Consider the following 19,695-nt stretch of genomic DNA (forward strand, 5'->3'; position numbering starts at 1 on the left):
TATAAAGATCCTGCCTTTACAACCAGATAATCTAAGCCTACTCTGCACAAATGCCTCCCCCATCCCCCTCCAAACCACCAGATACACAATCTGCAAAATATCCCAGAGCTGTCATCCCTTCCCCCCTTTCACTTTAATCCATACCCTCACAGAAGCAAATGACTGGGTAACTCTGTGTTCCCAAAAAATAGTTAATTTCACCATCGTGTCAGACTGGAATCCAGAATCCCCATGATTCATAGGTCCAGATGGAACAACTACAGATATTTCTGTAGATGCAATCCTGATCTTTCAAACTGATCAGTAACTTAGCTTCTACCAACTACTCAGCACAGAGAAGCTGACAAAGCCAAGCAGCCAAGGAACTGTTCAGAAATGCCACAAACGTACTCTGTGCAGTATTTCCAGGACTCTGAAGGCTGTGTGTAGGAAATTTGTGAGTATTCTTCTGTCAGAAGGTGGAAGGCCCATCTTGCACAGCTTCAGAAGGTGCACTACGACATCCTTGTAGAGTTCCACTATCTTGAGGAACAAGGGAGGTTCAAGTGCAGACCACCAATTTTCTGTCAACACATGGTGAACATGTTTAGTCTTGTCACTGCCACAATATGTTATGTTATCCTCTTAACTAAGAAACATGTTTGGCTAGAAAGCATAAGCATCAGTTACTACAGATAGTGAAAAAAAGTTGCAGCACAACAAATGTACTATTGTTACACATCAAATCTAAGGCCCCTGAAGTCTGCTGATCCAGACCGCGACATAATGTAACATTTGATCAAAAAAAGATGGCTCAAAACCTGAAATCTTCAGCAAACAGTAGTGAGAGAAATAGAAAATGATGGAAAGGGATCTACAGCTCAAAAAACTATCAGTTTGCTTTTCTTTACTCTCACCAAAAACTACTGAAAAGACTAAAGCAAGATTACAAAGCAAAGCATAACTAAGTAAAATGAAAGTACCCTCTCAAAAAGAAACCAATTAAAAGGAAAATGCTCCAAAAACAATTCTTTAAGCTGAATTTCTTTAAGCCAAGTCATAACAAGAAAGTGTAAAGAAGTAGAGTTAAAAAACCAGAGCTATTCTCAGCTGCATATTTGAAGACCACATCTTGGCACCAGCAAAAAAAGATCAACTGCCTCAGAAGCTCAGAACAGGTGCTATAGTCACAATCAAGACAATTTAACATCTGTTCTGTAACACTTCTGTAAATTGCTTAGAGCTTGTTAGTTGTCTGACCACATAATTTTCACTTTAAAGAGCAAAGACACATATCAATTACACTGAACTACACGGTTTAATTCCTCCCAAGTGGCATCAGTCCAAAACCTACAATACCAGATGAATTCACAGGGATGGCCTGTTAACTCACCCTGAAGCAACAGAGTAAGTGTTTTCTTACACCAAGCAATGTTAAGCCTTAACTCTCTCACTGGAGAATTGTACAGATGTACATACACAGCAGGTACTGCCAAGGCCAGGTCTTCACTGATGGAATTTCTGTACATTTTCATCTGCAGATCCTTAGTTTTAACAGTAAAAATTCAGTTTCTTACCAAGAACTTTCAGAGGAGCTTTTTCTAGGTTCAGAATAGCTGCTCCAAAAGGAATAGCTAATGTTGTGAAATTGTTTTCATCACTCATCAGTGGGCATTCTGGTAGAGTGAGATACAGCCTCAAAGCTTCAACATCTGGTAAGGAGCTGGTCAATTTGGGAATAAGGTTCTTTTCCAAACTAGCTGCCACCTACAGCACATAAGAAAATTCTGTTTATTTTAACACAATTGAGATTTTAAACAAATGCCCATGCAAATGAAAACTGATCTAGAAAACAGTAATTAAGAGCTTCAGTGAAAATTATTACACATTTAGAAAATGACAGTAAATATTAAAATAGAATATGCTGATGTGTCACCTAATTGTCACAACAAAACACAGTTTCACACATTTGCAGTCAATATACTATTGAGTAAAGAAATCTCTTGACAGGGTTGGAAGATGTAGAGAAAATATGCAGCACAAACCTGTTGTGATATGTGAGTATGCTCAGGCTGTATGAGTTTGTGAAAGAGTAGTCTAGCAGCATTCATGTCAACCCCTGAGAATCTAGCGCTGGTTTTGTAATGATCATCATTGCTGCAGGAAGAAAAAAACCACAACGACTGAATCCTGTGTTCTCAGCAACTCAAGACTTTACCCCTTGAATTTTAGACATACTGACCAAGGATTTAAATTATATCAGACTTCCATGTTTTGTATGACCTTAGAAACAACTGGAAAAAATCTCCTCTAACCACAAGAAAATCACACAAAAAGACTTGGATGGAAACCAGCCCACACAAGGAACGGCCCCTGAATTACCAACAACCTGTGGCTGACAAATGTGATGAGCTCTGATGGCTTACATGGCAGCAGCCAAGACAGGCTGGAGCCATTCTCACTGGGGCAACTGACAAAACACAGGGCACAAAAGAAACAGGAGTTCCAACAGAGGGTATCAGAGCACCAATGAGACAGGAAACCCTGGGAAGGTGTCCCAGCTGACACAAGGGACACCAGGAAGGCAGCCACCACTAATGCTGTCCACAGGAACACTTGTTAAAACCCATCCACTTACCTCAATGCCAAAAAGCTCCCATTCAGGCACCCAGCAGAGGAGAATGTTCCATCAATTTCACTGAAATTGGTCACATGAAAAGTTACATTTGGTTTTCCTTTTAAAAATTAGCATTTGCAATAAAAAAGCCTGTATTTAATCCCTAATGAATTACATTGTGCAAAGGATGGGACTCTGACTCAAATGTGACTAAACAATACTAGATTAAACCTCCATTCAAGACCCAACACTTAAGACAGCTCAAATCACAGCCAGTCTTGCAATTAAATTGCTTTGCATACTCTTTTATTAAAATAGAAGCAATAATCTTTGAGTTGTTCTCATATTCCTTTACATGTATTGCTGTTTTTCAATGTGCAATTAGATACTTAATTTCATCTTGTATAGTCATCTAAACTGGAGCAGAGATGACACAGTCTGAAGGATCTAAACTACTCAAGCAAGCACAAGCTCTGCACGTCATAAAATCAGTAATTACAAATAGCTCTGCTATGTATGCCCAAAGCCCCATTAGTGCTCAATTCAGAAGCAGAATCACCAGAGACCACTGCTTTCCCTTACATCACTTACTTAGCTATCTCTACAGGAAGTCTTCCAGAAGGGAAACTCAGCAATCTTTGAATAAACATTTCATTCACAGTCCAGATCTGCTTCAAAAGGTCAGGATATCTAAAATCATCTGGTGGCACCATGTTCTAAATAAATTTTAAAGAAAGCATAAAGAATCAGGCACAAAAATTGATTTCTGGAAAAACCAGCTTAAGGTTGAGCAGTTTTAGCTGACAATTTGCCTACCCAGACTCTTGCAGTGAGACTCGTGCTCTCTGTTTAACAGTTCTGCATTCCCTGGGAAAGCAGAGCATACACTAAAACCATCTCGATTAGGTGTTAATTCACACACCATGCTTAATGGCAACTCCTTACACATTACTTGTCTCCATGATGAACACTAGCTGAGCTTTACATGTGAGCAGCAAGCATCTCCCCTCCAACCACCAGGAGCCACTTAGCTCCCTGCCAAGCTGTGAGCACACAGGAAACCATTCAATTTTTCAGACAGATGTTCTTCCACCCCACTTCCATCAGGCTCCTCTGAGACAGAATCATGCTTCTGTGAACACACCCTGCATCATCAGAGGAGCTCATTTGGAAGTGCTGCTCATATCAAATGAATTCCACTAAGAACTGTAATAGTAAAGAGGAGGAGAAGCAAGATCATTGTTTTCAGTAGGAGCATTGGTTCAAAAGGAGATGGCAAACAGCACAAAAAACCAAGATAAAACTATCAAGAGAAAACATTCCTCCTGAGCATGCCATCTGACAACAATGAGCAGACTCAGTGTGACAATGACCATCTGCTGCCAAAAATCAGCACTTCTGATCCCATCCCACAGCATCAGGTTGAGGAACACTTTTGCCATTTCCCTTCTGTCCAGCCCAAGAAAACAACTCAGGGAACTGAGCGGCCCAAAAACTGACTTAAGAAAACTGATTTTGGCTGGGTCACCTTAACTGGCAGGGACACACAACCCCTAGGGGTACAGTATGCACAGAACTTTGGAAGAATTCTACACAAATTACCAAACCAAAGAGTACTAAAAGGGATACTTCTACAGCATTGAAGTTCATCTATTGCTAATACCTTTTGTACAGAACAAGCCACAATAATTGCATATATACAGTCTCCACTTCACCTCAATTAGTCAGTGAGAAACTACTCCAGTAATTATGAAAATTGCACATAAAGTTATTATGGAAACTTTAATAGACAAGTTTTGAGTCTCTATTATAAGCATTTTTTCAGTTTACACCTGCTAAGCAAGTTTCTCTCAAATACAGCAATGGTTAAAACTATCAGAATTTAGAAAAAGAACCCAACAAGTCAATCCTAGAAAACCTGCTGATTCTGTACAAGCAGAACAGGCTGTGAGCACAAAGCACTGCTGCAAGTCTGACTTGTACTCAGCTTTTCTTCATAAACACGCTTCCCCACTAAAATCCATTTCCCCTTGTGTCCAAATCAGTTTTCACCCTACATACTCAACTCTGTAATCCCCATGGTCTAGAATCTGCTGAGCTGTACTGGTAACAGTCTCATGAATCTTCATCTTGTTTTTATTTCTTCTCCCAACTCACCCTCCAATAGCATTTTCTTTCCATCACACTTCCACATTGCCATTTTTACTGTAAAGTCCTTCTAGACTCTTTTACGTACCAGAATTTAAACAGATCAATTCTTGTTACTTTAAAATGTCAGCATTAAGACTATGATAAAACTGACTTAAAAAACTATAAAACTGACTTAAAAAACTATGTCACCACCAGTAATTTTTAGCAAAAAGCTCCTTTGTTTCCTTACCACTGGGGTAACTTTAAAATGGTTACAGAGCAGAAGACACCAAAGCTGCTGCTGCCAAGAGCTATGAGGAGGACTGGGTAAAGAGCAAAGAGCTCAAATATTCAACCAGTTCTTCCCTTATGACATGAAAAGAAGTGCATCCATCCATCAAGAAAAAACCTTATGCCAAAAAAGTCTCAAGAGCTTCCTAACAGCTAACACACCCTAACTGGATCCAAGTCCTCCAGCAGCTACTATGACTTAATGACTTTTGCTTCCACACCACCCCAACAAACTTTACAATACTCAACATCAAAACATGCATAACATGTACAACATGCACCTTCAACATCAAAATAATTTAAAATACATTCAAAAAAACTAAAATCCAACTTTCACAAGCCAAATTACACTTAATTTGTTACCTGTGGATAGAAGTAGTGTGCAAAACTTTGGTCCCCACCAGAGAAGATTCTCTTTACACAGTAGCACTCCTCACTGTCTGTAACAAGAATAAAAAACAGGCCACTGTGAAAATGTGAATTTGAAAATTATTCAGGCACTGCCATCAACACTCGGTTACAAAAAGGTTCCCCTGTGGCAGAACCTTGATACAATACACTGATACACTGGTTAAGTGATACAGGGGTAAAGACTACCTTTCCCTGAGGCAAATTCTAGGCCTAGTGCTACCAGAGACCCTCACCCACCCACCACAGGCATGTAATTCCTACAGCAGGGGAATCAAACTGTTTGGAAAAAGTTATTACAGCCCATAATCAGTTCAAATCTCAAGAATTTCAAGCCACTATAAAGGAACAGGCAACCAAGCAGTAAATACATCAGCTGGTGCTTACCTGTGCTCATTGGGCACTGAGGACTAAAGGGAATCCAGCTTCCTTTCACTGTGAAGGGACTTTTCCTGTTACTGGTGGTCCCTGTACCCAACTGCCCATTGCCTCCCAATCCAAAAGAGTAAATTCTTCCAGAAGAAGGGACGAATGCAGTGGTGTGCTGCCTAGGGCAAAGAGAATTCAGTAACACAGACCTAAGCACTGGAACGAGCTTTGTGCAGGCCTGGCCAGGACTTGTGCTAAGCATTGTGTGAAAGGTCCTGCCATACCCAACGCTCCTCTGCCCTCCTGCAATGCCCTGCCACTGACAATATTCCATTTACACTCCAATAGGCAAGCCTCCTTTTTTATGGAAAGGTTCCCAGAATGGAGCTGCCAGTGCTCAGCCTCTGTCTGGCTTTTAGAGCATATCAGAAATGAATGTCTAGAGACTGCCTGCACCTCCTTTCCCTTCCCACCCTGTTCAACTCCAGATGCCCCCTCTCCTGTCACAGGCCTGTGAAGAACCAGCTGGGAATTTGTGTAAACTATTTTGTACTTTCCCAAACACACTTGTTCTTCGATAGGAAATGAAGTCACAGCAACAAATTCTTTCAACACCTCACACTATTGTTCACACTGCCAGTTTAGAAAATCACAGCTTCTCAAATATACAACTTCCTTTAGCTCTTCTTGTGAATGCTTTTAGAATCCCCAAAACATCACTAAATATCTTTTGTTAGGGGTCATTTTGTCTTCCCTGACCACGAAGGGTACAAAAACCCTCACTTGGTATTGCAATAGATGTAAAGTTTTATACAAAACAAGTTATGTGTAAGATTCACAGGGTTAGCACAGAGTAGACCTTACCTGCCACAGGTGATTTGCGTGACAACGCTTCCCATAAGCTCAAAAACTTTCCTTGGATTTATCTCGTGGCTGGTAGAGTTATGACCCAGCTGACCATAGCCTCCAGCTCCAAAGGTAAAAACCCCACCTTCCTAAACAAATAAATTTTTTACATTAAGATGACTGTGTATCCCAGAACAATAAACTTCACAGAAACAGGGGTTTAATAAATCCTTTCTGATGACATTGGCATTGCAGGGAAGGGACAAAAAATATACAGAGTGCAACAGGGTCCTGAGACACAGAGGAGTCACAAGTTAATTTGAGTTATGAAAATATGGCACAGCTATGAAATACTACCTTGTGTTAAATCACACTCATCAAATTTCCTTATCATACAACAGTCCTGCCATTAACTTGTGTCATTTATAGATCCTAATCCTCATTTTTCCAGTTTCTTGATGAACTTCACCCATATACAAACTCACACTATTAAAAAGTATACTTTGACCTTGAATCTCTGATTAGAAATTTTGAAGTTATAAGCAAACAGGAAGCTGCCCTGTTCAGCAGATGATACACAGAATGACTGAACAGCCTCATTATTTGAAAGCATAAGAAATTAGAAATTTCAACACTGTTGTAAGGCAAGTAATTTAAGAGTTTTGATTAATCAAGAAATTAACCAACACCTTCAATGTTTAAACCAGAAATATTTACAGAAGTTATACACCTTACCTCACAACAACTTTGAAACTTGCCATTTTCAGATGCTTTAAAATTGTGACTGTTTCTTTCAACTCTACTCTCCATCAGTCAGGCCCTCAGCTGGAAAACATCACTAAAACTGCAGCATCCACTGAGAAAACCCAACAGCCTCAGTCACTGAGTCAGGATAGCAAACAGTGCCAGGTTCTTCTGAACTTCAGAAGGACTTGTAGAATGCTCACACACATATACACAGCACTGCCTACCGTGTAGGCAAAAGGTTCATCAGCCCCTGGCTCTGCAGGGGACAATGGAGCCATACACACGGGTGGCAATCTCTCCGAACATTCACAGTACATTCAGTATCTCAACCGAGCCCATCAGCTTTAAAGCAAGTTTGAAGTTAATGTCTATGCATGAAAAAGGAAAATAACCATTTAGAACGCAAGATTTCTTGTATTTGGTAATTTTTTTTTCAAATATTTAACCATTCTTCCAATCTTTCCTCAACTTAATCCCATAAATTAAGAAGAAATTTTATTCAGAACTTATTATTTCCTGTTCAGGTAGCATCTTCTCCTGGAAACAGAAAAATTGGAGCATAAACATATCTTTAAGTTCTGTACCTTCGTAAGGGCAGCAGTATGATCTTCTCCACAACATATATGAACAACCTTCTGACTTCTTAGGGACTTCAGCAGTGTAGGAACATACCTGTCTGAAAGGTTTAATAGAGAAAGGTCACTTACTTTGACAATAAAAATCAAAACCCAAATAGTTTTGCTCGTTTATTCTAATTTGGTTCTAGTCAAGCAAGCAGTTTAAATTTGTTAGCATAACACAATCACCATTACTTTAGTTTATGGATCTTGGAGATGAAGTGTTACTACAGAAAAAAAAAGGGACTACTACACTGAAAAGGTTTGTAGCCCATGCTCTCATTTTCACTAGCACAGGATCATGTGTCAGCACACAGACTGCTAAATATGGAACATTACATTAGACCTGGCACTGGCCATAAGAAAAGAAATTACCATAGTTTTTAATTGTTTATGTGTTTCATGTTTTTAAAATAAAAAAAGTTGATATTGATGCCTTTTCCTTGGTCCTAAAACTTGAGGGTCACATACAGCTCAGGGATAAGGGTTTCTACCTCGGTGTTTCAGTAAGGATCCTTCTTGGTGCACCACTTTGCCAATGTGGACTGTGCCACAATGCACACACACAGCAGATCACATATGCCATTTACAGACCTTATAAATTAGCATATCTCACAGGGATGCCCCAGTGGGAGACCTGGATGAATGGCCTGATATTTCCCCATCTGTGGAATTCCCCCCTGGATGAGCCAGATCTCTACTTTACAGCACGTGTTCTAGAGGGGACCTTGGTGTCCCATGATACAGTAGGGTTTTCCAGCCTCCTGCTACGAGGCCTTTAGGATGTTTGTTCTCCTGGCCTAAGAGAATACCAGGACTATGCTAAGGTGTCAGACTTAAGGAATTACAAGCTAAAAATAATGAGGATACATAAGAGGTGTATAAAAGAAAAGGCAAAAAATCATTCTGGCATCAGTATCAGTTTGGCTTCTTTGGAAAGTATATTTCTACACACATTTTAATGTTACTAATCGCATAACAGAATGGAGCACTGAACAAACAGGAAGCAAACATAACTTCCCTCCATCGTTAGGACAAGTCAACTTTGTCAACTTAGTACAAAAGCAATTTTTTAAAATGTTACTGCTAATGTCTTAAAACCTGTCAGGCCTGCTAATATGTCTGCAAGAAACCCTATGAAGACATTTAAAAGGAATTTTATTGACAAGTGATGCTACATAAAAACCTGGGGTTACACACATTCCAAAGAATATGTAGAAGCAACTGAAGTCTCCTGTGATTTCTGAAAAATAATTGTAATTTTCTTATTACATGAATTACATGACAATTTTTAACACATTCAGATGAGTATTTTATTTACAACCTGTTTCTCCTATTTTAAATGGTGCTGACATCAATGAACCAGTAAGAAAATCTGAACTCATGAAACCATCTATAGATTATCCACTACTAAACTGTGTATTACAGGACCCTGACAGCAAACACTGCTACCCTGGAGCCCTGTGAGCACATACTGTACATACAACACAATACAACCAACAAAAAACCAGTTTTTTTCTTATCTAACCACTTGCTAAAAATCACTGAGTGCCATCCACCTAGCAGAGGAAATTTTGGAAATGGTTAGCCAAAAATTGTGAATGATTATCAAAAGTGGCATGAGAAGCAATGTAAAAGTAAATGGCAGTAAAAAATGAAGATGGCTTAAATGTGACTACTAAGGGCAACCAATTAATTTTGACAGATTACTGCTTTTGCCACGCAGTTTAATCCACATAAAATTCAGTTCAAACTGTAACTACAGCATACTACAGTATGTTAATTCAATCCCATTAAATCACAGGAAGATATTGAACAGGGAAAGAATACAACTGAAACAGGCAAGAACTTCAACATAATACTGCCAGCATTCTTATTACAAAACAGCTGAGGAAAACACCTCTGTGCCTTCTTCATGCCATCTCATGTAGCATTGGCACGTTGTGACAGCAAGGAACAAGGTTTGTTGTGTCTGCTCCTTTCCTAGGAACACTGCTCTTTTCAGATTCACAACCCAAACCCTTCAGCATCAAACTCCCCTGAAGCAATGCTTACTTACCATTGTCATCATTAAGACCCAGCTGCCCAAATTTGTTGCGTCCCCATCCGAAGATGGCTCCAGAAAGAGTCAGTACAAAACTATGAGCTCCTCCTGCTGCAATCTGTGCAAAAGGGATTCCCAGCAGAGATTTAATCATTTGTGGTGAGGTTTGTTTTTTATACTCATAACCTAAGCCCAGTTGGCCATATTTGTTTTGTCCCCAGGAAAATACTTCACTTCCTGTTTGAAGGAAAAAATAAACAACCAAGAAATACAATTAATATAGTTAAATAATACAATGTTTATCCACTGTAAGAAAAGCTAAAAGTTCAAATGTCGCTCTTCAAACATTTTTGAGTTTGAAAACGCATACAAATTATTGACTTCTGAAGCTAAGCATTCTTGTGTAATTTGCAGACATTCAATTCAAGCATTCAATCAGACTGGAAGTATTTAAATCACATTCAAACCTCTCCAAACTGCTCTTAACATTCCTATTTCAACAGTGCTAGATCAACTGAGTTTGGTTATTACAAAACAAGACATGGCTCGATGGGAAGTTCCACTACTGCACAGATGTCTGTTAAAGTTGCACCCTGGACATGGACATGGAAAATTTTCCTACTTCCAATCAAAAGCTTCATTTCAGGTTTTCTAAGGTAAGATACTTAAATTTTGACAGACAATTTAAGAGACATATATTTTTAAATAGCCTTCATCACATGATCACTGAAGCACAAGGTTTATAATGTCATTTGATAATTTACAAAGAAAAAAAAACATTTTAAAGAATGACAATCAAAGACCTATTGATGTTAAGACTGCTTCTAAAATAAAACAGTCTCTTGAACAACCAATGTTTTGCCAAGGTATTTACTATCCTAAAGATCAATGTCCAAACACAAAATAATTTACTTGTGCTGATGTGGTATGTTTTCAACAGCAATGCTACCTTCAAAATGCTTCCAATCTCTCTCCCATCTCCACCTTTCCAATAACAGTTTTATCAAGATGGGGAAACAATGGAACCCATCCCCTGGAGTACAGGTCTCTCAGATTTTATTTATTTATATTAACAGCTAAACTCAGAAAACCCTACAGCGCACGTCAAGAACAGAAACGGAGCTGCAAATCCATGACCTGGCAATAAAGTAGTGATGCTGTCCTTGAAGCCTGTAACTCTTTAAAACACTGAGTGAATTTTAAATCACAAATTCCTGTGACATTCTTGAACCTCTGACCAACAGAACACTTGACAACACAATTCTGCTACTCGCTGCTTTCTGCTCCAGATCTTAACTCAGGCTCCTAAAGCACTGCCTGCCTGCCCTGAAACAAAGGCAATTCCTTGGGTTATAATGATAATTACACCTGGGAATACATAATGGCACAGGAAATGCTCAGTATGAGCCCATGAAGAGTCACATACAGAATCCAGGCACACATAATCACTATAAACTAGTGCACTCAGAGGGAAAAAAAAAAATCATTCAGCATATAATGAACACCTGCCACCCCAAAGTTATTTGATTCATATTTTAAACACACATTGTTAAGAAACACTGACAAACTACAAACTTTCTGGAATTTTCTTCTGAGTTGGGAAGTTTTCAGCATCCACTTTTTCCAAGTGGAAGCTTTGGGCACAACTCTCATATTTCGTGATGAGAAAAGCAACAAGCAAATTTAAATTCATTTCTGTTTCTGGAGAGCTGCACTGACCAGACATAGAGTACAAGTGAAGCCAACTAAGTATGTGCTCACAGGCCCAGCAGAAATTTGAAGACAGGTATTTAAACTTTCAAAAGGTGGCTTATATGTGACATGGCATTTTAACTATGGAAGCACCAAAACACCAGAGGCTTTACCATAAAAAAGCACACAAGGAAGTCACTCCTGCCAGCCTCAGTAACTTGAGGTTACAGGTTAAAACTACCAGGGACAGAGCAGCGTGCCAGCAGAATGAGAAAGATTTGGGACCAAGAAAAAGACACAAAATACAAAGGAAGTTACATGAAAGCCAGATGATGAAATTTTCAAAAACCCACACACACACCCAGAAGAAATAAAAGCACAACTCAACATCAGTTTGTACGTTTGTTTTCCAAATTCAAGCTTCCATCATTAAATCACACAGCCCCAACCATCTGTGCTGTTTAATAAACACATTTTCTTTAAAAAAAATTGAAAAATTCTGAACTCCCTGGTAAGAAAGGACACAAAACTTCAGCAGAATTTGGCTTACCTTTTGAGAGTGCTAGTGAGTGATAATAACCACAAGCAACTTGAACAATCTGGATCTCTGATAAACTTCTAATATTTCTATTGGAGTAAGAAAACAGAGGAATAATTAAGCTACCAGATCATGGTATGAAATAAAGGATAATATACAAAATGTGAATCATTTTCACTGAAGTATATTAAACATCCCAGCTTCAATTAGGCGTTATTTAGTAAAATATGAAGTCAAAACTGCTTCATTCCTAAACCTTTTATGGTCAGGTTCTGTCTTATTTTCAAATAAATAAAGTCTGTAGAAGTCCATAATGAAGAATTAGGGAGGCTCATGTGCTGGGAAGGCAATCTCACACTGCTGAATGGAGGAATGAATACAGAATACAAGAAGAAATTAATCCTTACTTTCTAGTTTCTAAAACTTCAGTTTACAGACCTAATACATATTGCACAATATTATAAAGAAGTTGCAAATAAAAGCACATGTGCACTAAAACTAATAATGCTTTCAACTTGGGATGAGAAAGAAAGAAAAAAAGCCTGTGGGCTTTTAAATTTGGTGCAGATATAACATTTTAAATATTATAGTCATGAATTACTAAGGTTCCAAGTGATTGTTACTTTTGTGTGTAGACTTCAGGTAGCTGGAATGCTTATGGCATTCTGAAAACAAGCCTGTGACCCTGGCCAACATGATTTTTTTTTTTTTTTAAAACTAAAAGGTGTATTATTCAATCACAGCTGAAAAGCTTTGGGGTGAAAACTGAAGTACAAAGATAGGGCAGCAAATGTACCTTCTTCTAATGGAAAGTTTAACACTCTACTTCTCTTTAACTTCTCTTAAATGGCATTCATACTTGTAAAATACCCATCCTACTCTTCCAATGTAACTCTCATTGTTAGTGGAGGACTATTAAAAAAACCAACAAACAAAAGCATCCCAAAAAGTAACAAACCAAACCAAGCACACCTGTAACACATTTCTCACAAGACTTTCTGAGAAACTGTCTACACACAGCATTCAAGTATCGTAGCTAATGTACATTTTCTACATTTATATGGAAATTGTTATTATTTATATTTATATATACCTGTAACAACAGAATAGCTTAATGTGATTTAAATACATTATTTTTTAAAAAAAGGCAACTTATTATGCACTATTTTTAACCTGGGCACTCTGACGCATTCCTCTGTTCCTGGCAAGCCAAGCTGTCCATCAGTAGCCAGACCCCAAGCATACACCTGACCTTTGTCATTTAATGCAAGAGTGTGGGCTTCTCCACATGACACAGCTACAATATTTTGGGCATCCAGTGCACCAACATGCTCTGAAAAAAGGAATAAATAAAATTAGTTGGTTAATAGAAAAAAGCTACTAACCAGCCAGGCTTGTTCCAAACAGTTTACACAGTACTAAGACATTAACTGAGCCCATAAGTTCTGCTCAAACACCCTTTATTTAAAATTATAAACATGCAATTCTAGAAGAAATGAGTTAAATTTGGCGCCCCAAAGTAACCAAATAATGACTGTTTCTGGAGCAATACACAGAAGTGCATGAAACCTGCAGCTTGAATCTAACAGCCCCATCTAAATTTGCCATCTGAAAATGAGTGCAGAAACTCAACAGTAAGGTCAAATAGATTATTGTCCAATGACTACACGTGTAGACATTATGTAAGAGGAAAACATTCCACCACAGCAAATTAAATTCACCTATTCATTATTAAAAAAAGAGCCTGCAAAACAAAGCAGGGCAAATTACAGACCAAAGCTACTGATTTGCAGTGATCTATACAATGACTTCTTTATAATGCAAAATACTGTAGAAACAGACCCTAAAGAGTAATTTTTCTAGACATACAGTGCATGCCTCTGAAAAGCACACACTAAAAGATCTCTGATTTTTTTCCAGTAGCCTGCACCATTTGGAAACACTCAAAAGTTGGTTTTTGCCTCATAATTTGTGATAAAAATAACATATCAATTTCAGCAATAAGTAAAGCAGAGAAATAGCATCAGGGCCTGTCATTAAGGCCAGAATTTTTCATAATTCCCTTAAATAAGGGACTGCTTGGACATTTTACCCCCAGTTTTAAAACACAAATTCTATTCCAGCCTAAGAATGGCTCACCCCTGAAAAAGCCTGTGTATTGTCAACATTAAACACAGCCTAGCCCGGCCCCAGTCAGCTTCACAACAGTAGCTCACATTATCTGCAGCATGACAGGCACTCAGCTTCCAAAATAAATTAACACAGGCAGCAGATATAAGTTCTTTTTATGACATCCAGCTGGTCTGACTAAAGAGGTTACCACCCCAATTCACCCATCAGAACCTCCCACAGCTCTGCCAGTGGGAGAGGTCATGGAAGCACTCTCCAGCTCCGGCAACAGCACAGATTAGCTCAGGCAATCTGCCCCAGCTGCTGAACCAGCCAGCCTGACTGCCTACAATGGATTAAGGAACAGCCATGCAGTCCCTATGGCAAGTAGAGCTCTAGAAGGAGGAAAGAAGAAAGGCACAGTCAGCAGCAAAATTATCTTCAGTTAGCAGAAACTCATTTTAAAAGAGCATCCACCCATCTATAAAGATACCAAGCCTCTTTGGGCTGTGCAACTGAAGTTATCCCAATGCTCTGACTTCATACAACACTCAGTGAAAGGAACATTAGGGAGGACATTACAATCCTCATGTGTCTGAGCATGTTAAAAAAATCTTAGAGCAGGTCCATTACATATGAAAGTCACGCAAATTAAAAGTGAGGTATTTTCATTGTAACCTTTAGACTAGAAGACAATTCAGCAAAATTTTCAAAGTGGGCAACAAGTAGTCAGAATAAGTTTCACATGCTGAGTTTCTCTTCATGTTCATGAAGCAGATGTTTGCACAGGAATAAAGTTTATCAGTTTTAATATCCACATACTGTTTCCCAATAGAAGTCTTCATTAGTTTAAAAAGAAAAAAATCAAGAAAATCTGTAATTGGCACCAAAACTGAAACTCTGTGTAAAAGAGAACTACTAAAATACCCCATGACACCTCATTTCCATTTGAAAAATTTGTAGCAAATATTGAGCCAAGCAAGTTGTGAAACTGCTCGAGGAGTGATTAGAACCAAGCCTCAGTAAGCCTTTCCAGTTTGCTACGCTGTGCTGTAAGCAGAGTGAGCAGCACTGTTCCTGGCTCTCAGCACCAGCTATGACTCACATGCAAGCTCTGATGGGAGCCCATGTGCACACTCCTCTGCAGTCCCTGCAAGATGTTTACCCAGTTCTGCTCCAGAACTGCACTAGGAGGGAGCAGAAACACACACAGAACATAGGTGGGAAGAAAAAAAGCCCAAAGAAGTGTTACACAGCATCCTTTAGGCTTTTCCAAGTCCTCTCCCTGTAGCACTGCATAGGCTGATAAGTCTTTTATCAAAAGCTTTATTTTTAGTTCTTACAAAAAGAGAACATTGCTTTAATCAGACCTGCTATACATCACGTATTAGACAACTAAAAACTGTGCGTTTCTCTGCTGTGATATGCCAAATACTCATTTCCACCATACTCCAACAGCCAAACCCATACATGAAGTACAATACCAACAACACCTATTGCAGCAGGTCAGCCCCTTTGAGAGTAAAAACAGTCACTGAGTCTCCCACAGCCATGCTTGAAATAAAAACTACTGGCAGTGTCCAGCTGCACACCATGCAAAAATATGGGGGGACTGCCATGTTTCACAGCTGTTTGTTTCCAACTGAAACAAGAACCCATCCCAGCCAAGCAATGATTTTCCAGTTAAAAAGATGCCCATTCTTGGAAGAACTGCTGTGCATGGATTTGCCCATGCACAGACACTGGCAATCTTGTCTTGGAAAAAGCACAATAAAATGAAAGGCACACCCACCACCACACAGAATCCCCACAACTCATCACTTCTAAACTTACCGGGTCTTTTCCTGGCTTTTTCATGCCCTAGTTGTCCCAGATCATTGCATCCACATGTATAAACTGTCCCATCATCCAGGACAAAAACAGTATGTCTCAGTCCACATCCTACATCTCTGACCCTTTTATTTAGGAAAAAGTCACTTTTTCTGGGTTCTAAAACAATCTCTTCATCAATTCCACCCAATCCAAGCTGTCCAAAAGATGCGTTGCCCCAGCACAACATGTTTACACTTCTTTTTATCAGAGATCTTCCAACTTCACTTTTCTAGAATATTCCTTCTGCGTAGCTGTTAAGAAAAAAAGGAAAATGTGCATTTTTTCAGTATTGTCCCCAACATTTACATTACTTTCTAGTACAGCATGTAATCCATGAGCTCATTTTTCTCTATGCATTAAAACTCTGAACAATTTTTAAGAGCATGATTTGCTTTCTTGGACAAGATTTGCATTAATTCTGCAATAAAATGCTTTCTTTCCCATTTCAGATGTAACTTTTAAGATGTGCAGGTCACTGGTTTTGCATAACTTTGTTTCAAAAACTTAAAATATCATTCTTCATAAAACTTCTTTAATCCCCAATCCAAATTTGTACAAACTTGCAGTTGCAGCCAATTCCAGCCAGTGGAAACAACTTCAAATATCTTCCAAGGGGACAGTACAGGCTATGTTCTTTACTTGAGGAGTTGCATGACTCCAGCAAGCACTGTGCATGGCCTCAAGATCATCACCAAAAACAACACTTGACTCATAGCTTGGAACAAAGTGGTCAGCTCTGATCAATCCAGTTATGCAATACAAAGTACAATATGCTGTGTCAGTCACTACATTTAAACAACCAGGAACCAACTGAACTCACAATTTAAAAGAAAATAAATAGCTGAAACTCAAGTCCCCAGTCTTGCACTGCAATCAACACCAGCTACAGCTTCAGTTAACTCTGCAGTAGCAGGAGGCCATATACATCAACTTTCCCAAGGAAGTCCACACCCCTAATCCCTAAATTACAATTATCAGTATTTGTGCTGACTGACTCTGTACCTGTTCGGAAAGGATTCAAAGCTGCCCTTCTCTTTCATTTGCAGTAGTGCATACAAAAGTCGGTGACAATGTTTTCATTTCTACTTATACCACATTTCCATGATAGTAAGCGTCTCTGTATTTTCAGAGCAATTTAAAAGTCATTGTACTCTAATGTGAAATTACTATAAATTTTCATCTGCGACTATTATTTAGAAGACATTCTTCTGCAGGGTCATAGCATGTATAAACTACCTAAATCCCAAACTGCTCACAGAAGAAGCCAACACTTAACATCTAAGCATTACGTACACCAAAGGGCAGAATTCTTGCCAGCACACCAGGATAAACTATTTTTCTCTGCAAAAGACAAAATGCAATAAACAAGACACTTATTTTTGTGATTGCATAAAAAAACTCCAAAAGCAACACCGAACAGAAACAGCCAAACAGCTTGAAACATACTGCATTCTGTTTACCTATCTCACGAGGTGAGGCATGATCTAATATTTCCCTAGCTATATCCTACCACATTCAGAAGGGGACATCGAAATGATGACGTCTTCTGTTAAGACATAGCTACGCAACAGCACGCGTCACACATCTGTAGCAGTGACTTGCTTCAACCTGCAACACAAGAAATCAGAAAAGATGTATGGTTATAGCTCTCTAAGATTTCTATGGTCAAGGCTTATCTCCATCTCCAGCAGAGAAAACAAAAAGTTCTCCTTTCTGTTGAACTATAGATGTATTTCCACAGAGGGTGGGATTGTTTTGTATCATTTAAGAGTCAGTAGCCAAAGTTCTGTACTTTGATCTCCAATCACGGCACTCTTTCACCGCTGTGCGTGTCAGGGGAGCCAACTCGCGCCGCCGGCCGCGGGGCACTCCCGGCGTGGCGGCGGCCGCGGGGCGCGGCCCGGGGAAGCGCCGCGGGGAGCGCCGGCCGCTTGGCGCGGGCTGCGGCCGCTCGGGGAACTGCCCCGTGAGGGGACCGCGCTCGCCGCGGCCCCGCGTTCTCTCGGCGGGGTTCGGCTCCCGGGCCCGCCGCGCCGAGGTGCGGAGGGAGCGGCGGCCGCGGCCCGGCGGCAGAGAGGGGCGGCGGCCGGACCCCTCCGTGCCCCGCGGCCGCTCAGCGGCGCCGCCCGACCCGGTCCCAACCGCTCCGGGCCGCACCTGCCCGCGGCACCGCCGCCCGGCCCGCCCCGCTCCCGCGGCCGCCTCCCGCCCTGGGGCTCCGCGGCCCGAGCGCGGCCCCGGCCACTTTCCCGTCCGCCCCGCCGGGGCCCGAGGGCGGCAGCGCCCAGCTCCGCCGAGGCCCGGCGGGACTCACCGGTGGTACGAAGCGCTCCGCTCCCCCGCGCAGCCCGCCCACCGCAGGCGCTGGCCGGCCACGGCCGGGGCGTGAGCAGCGTGAGCAGCCCCGGGCGCGGTGACAGGGCCCGGCCGCCGTTGCCGCGCAGGCGCCAGCTCAGCGGGCGGGACCGCAGCGCCGGCTGCACCGCCCGCCTCCCGCCGGCCCGGCCTCGTGCTCGGGGGCGGGGACGCGGCGCGGAGCCGGCACCGGGGCTCGGCGGGGCTCCGGCAGGGACGGTGCGCTCGGAGGCACGGCGTGGTTCGGTTCCCGCCGTTGGGGCAGGCGGAGCGAGGAGCTGACAGCAGAAATGAGGCTTGGGAGCGGCCCGGGAAGCGCGGAGCGACGCTCTGGGTCTGCCGGCGCGCTCGGGAGCGCAGGGCTGGGCACTGCTGTTCTTCCGGTGGTGACTGAAGCTGTCCGCGTTCTTCGCACGGGAACACATGTGAGCGCGAAAATACAGAGCCGTCGTTGTGTTACATCACGGGTTTTAACTGAGAATTAAACAGCTTGGGTGGTTCTGGGGCACGTAGCTCCCTGAGAAGAGGTCTTCGTGTGGCGTGTGTCGGCTGCCTTGCAGAGTTCTTCAGACACTTGGGCGCGTGTTGCTGTTCTTTATCCGTCGTCTGCAGAGATCTGCGGAAGCCTCTGCTTGATCTCTGAGGGCACGAAAAGAATGAGATCAGTGAGTGGGAAAGAACTGGATCCGCCTGGGGGATGCAGGAACAAACTGTTCTTCACACTCCGTTACGTGTCATTAACTCGTGGGAGCACGTAGTGGTTCCCCGCGGGTGCTCGGTGCTGCTCGGCGGAGCGGCTATGGGGCTGTGCTCTGCCCCTCCCGCAGAAAGAAATGCAGCTTTTGGGATTTTCCAGTCTGGTTACAAGCTTCTCTCAGTGTCCATACCCAAGAAGGGCATAGTAAAACGTTTTTTTTCACTGAACATGTGTCTCTAATGGAGCCACTAAAGGAGAAGTTTACATGCTAGACACATTTCTTAACTTTTTTTTTTTTTTCCCCTGGTATTATGCATGGTACTGGGAGGAAAATCCATTGCAATTTATGTAATTGGACCGGGTTGGTAATCCAAATGAGATTTC

At 41.3% G+C, this 19,695-nt stretch overlaps 1 protein-coding gene across 4 annotated transcripts in view; it reads right to left on the minus strand.

Moving 5' to 3' along the window:
- HERC4 (HECT and RLD domain containing E3 ubiquitin protein ligase 4) overlaps positions 1–18,711 on the minus strand; it is a 30,224-nt gene extending 11,513 nt beyond the window's left edge. For 2 of the 4 annotated variants that reach the window (XM_072930786.1, XM_030275573.4), the window contains exons 1-15: positions 18,574–18,711; positions 17,770–17,867; positions 16,221–16,510; positions 13,452–13,611; positions 12,291–12,367; positions 10,064–10,285; positions 7,972–8,063; positions 6,659–6,789; positions 5,813–5,973; positions 5,381–5,457; positions 3,188–3,312; positions 2,618–2,677; positions 2,025–2,136; positions 1,557–1,746; positions 391–563 (exon numbers count right to left, since the gene is read on the minus strand). In XM_072930786.1, the coding sequence (XP_072786887.1) occupies positions 391–563; positions 1,557–1,746; positions 2,025–2,136; positions 2,618–2,677; positions 3,188–3,312; positions 5,381–5,457; positions 5,813–5,973; positions 6,659–6,789; positions 7,972–8,063; positions 10,064–10,285; positions 12,291–12,367; positions 13,452–13,611; positions 16,221–16,446 (1,806 nt within the window). In that variant the 5' untranslated portion in view covers positions 16,447–16,510; positions 17,770–17,867; positions 18,574–18,711. The other 2 variants (XM_030275574.4, XM_032749018.3) reach the window with 2 other exon arrangements.
- Between the last annotated feature and the right edge of the window lie 984 nt (positions 18,712–19,695).

This window comes from Taeniopygia guttata, chromosome 6 (genome assembly GCF_048771995.1).
Source record: "Taeniopygia guttata chromosome 6, bTaeGut7.mat, whole genome shotgun sequence".
Lineage (NCBI taxonomy): Eukaryota > Metazoa > Chordata > Aves > Passeriformes > Estrildidae > Taeniopygia > Taeniopygia guttata.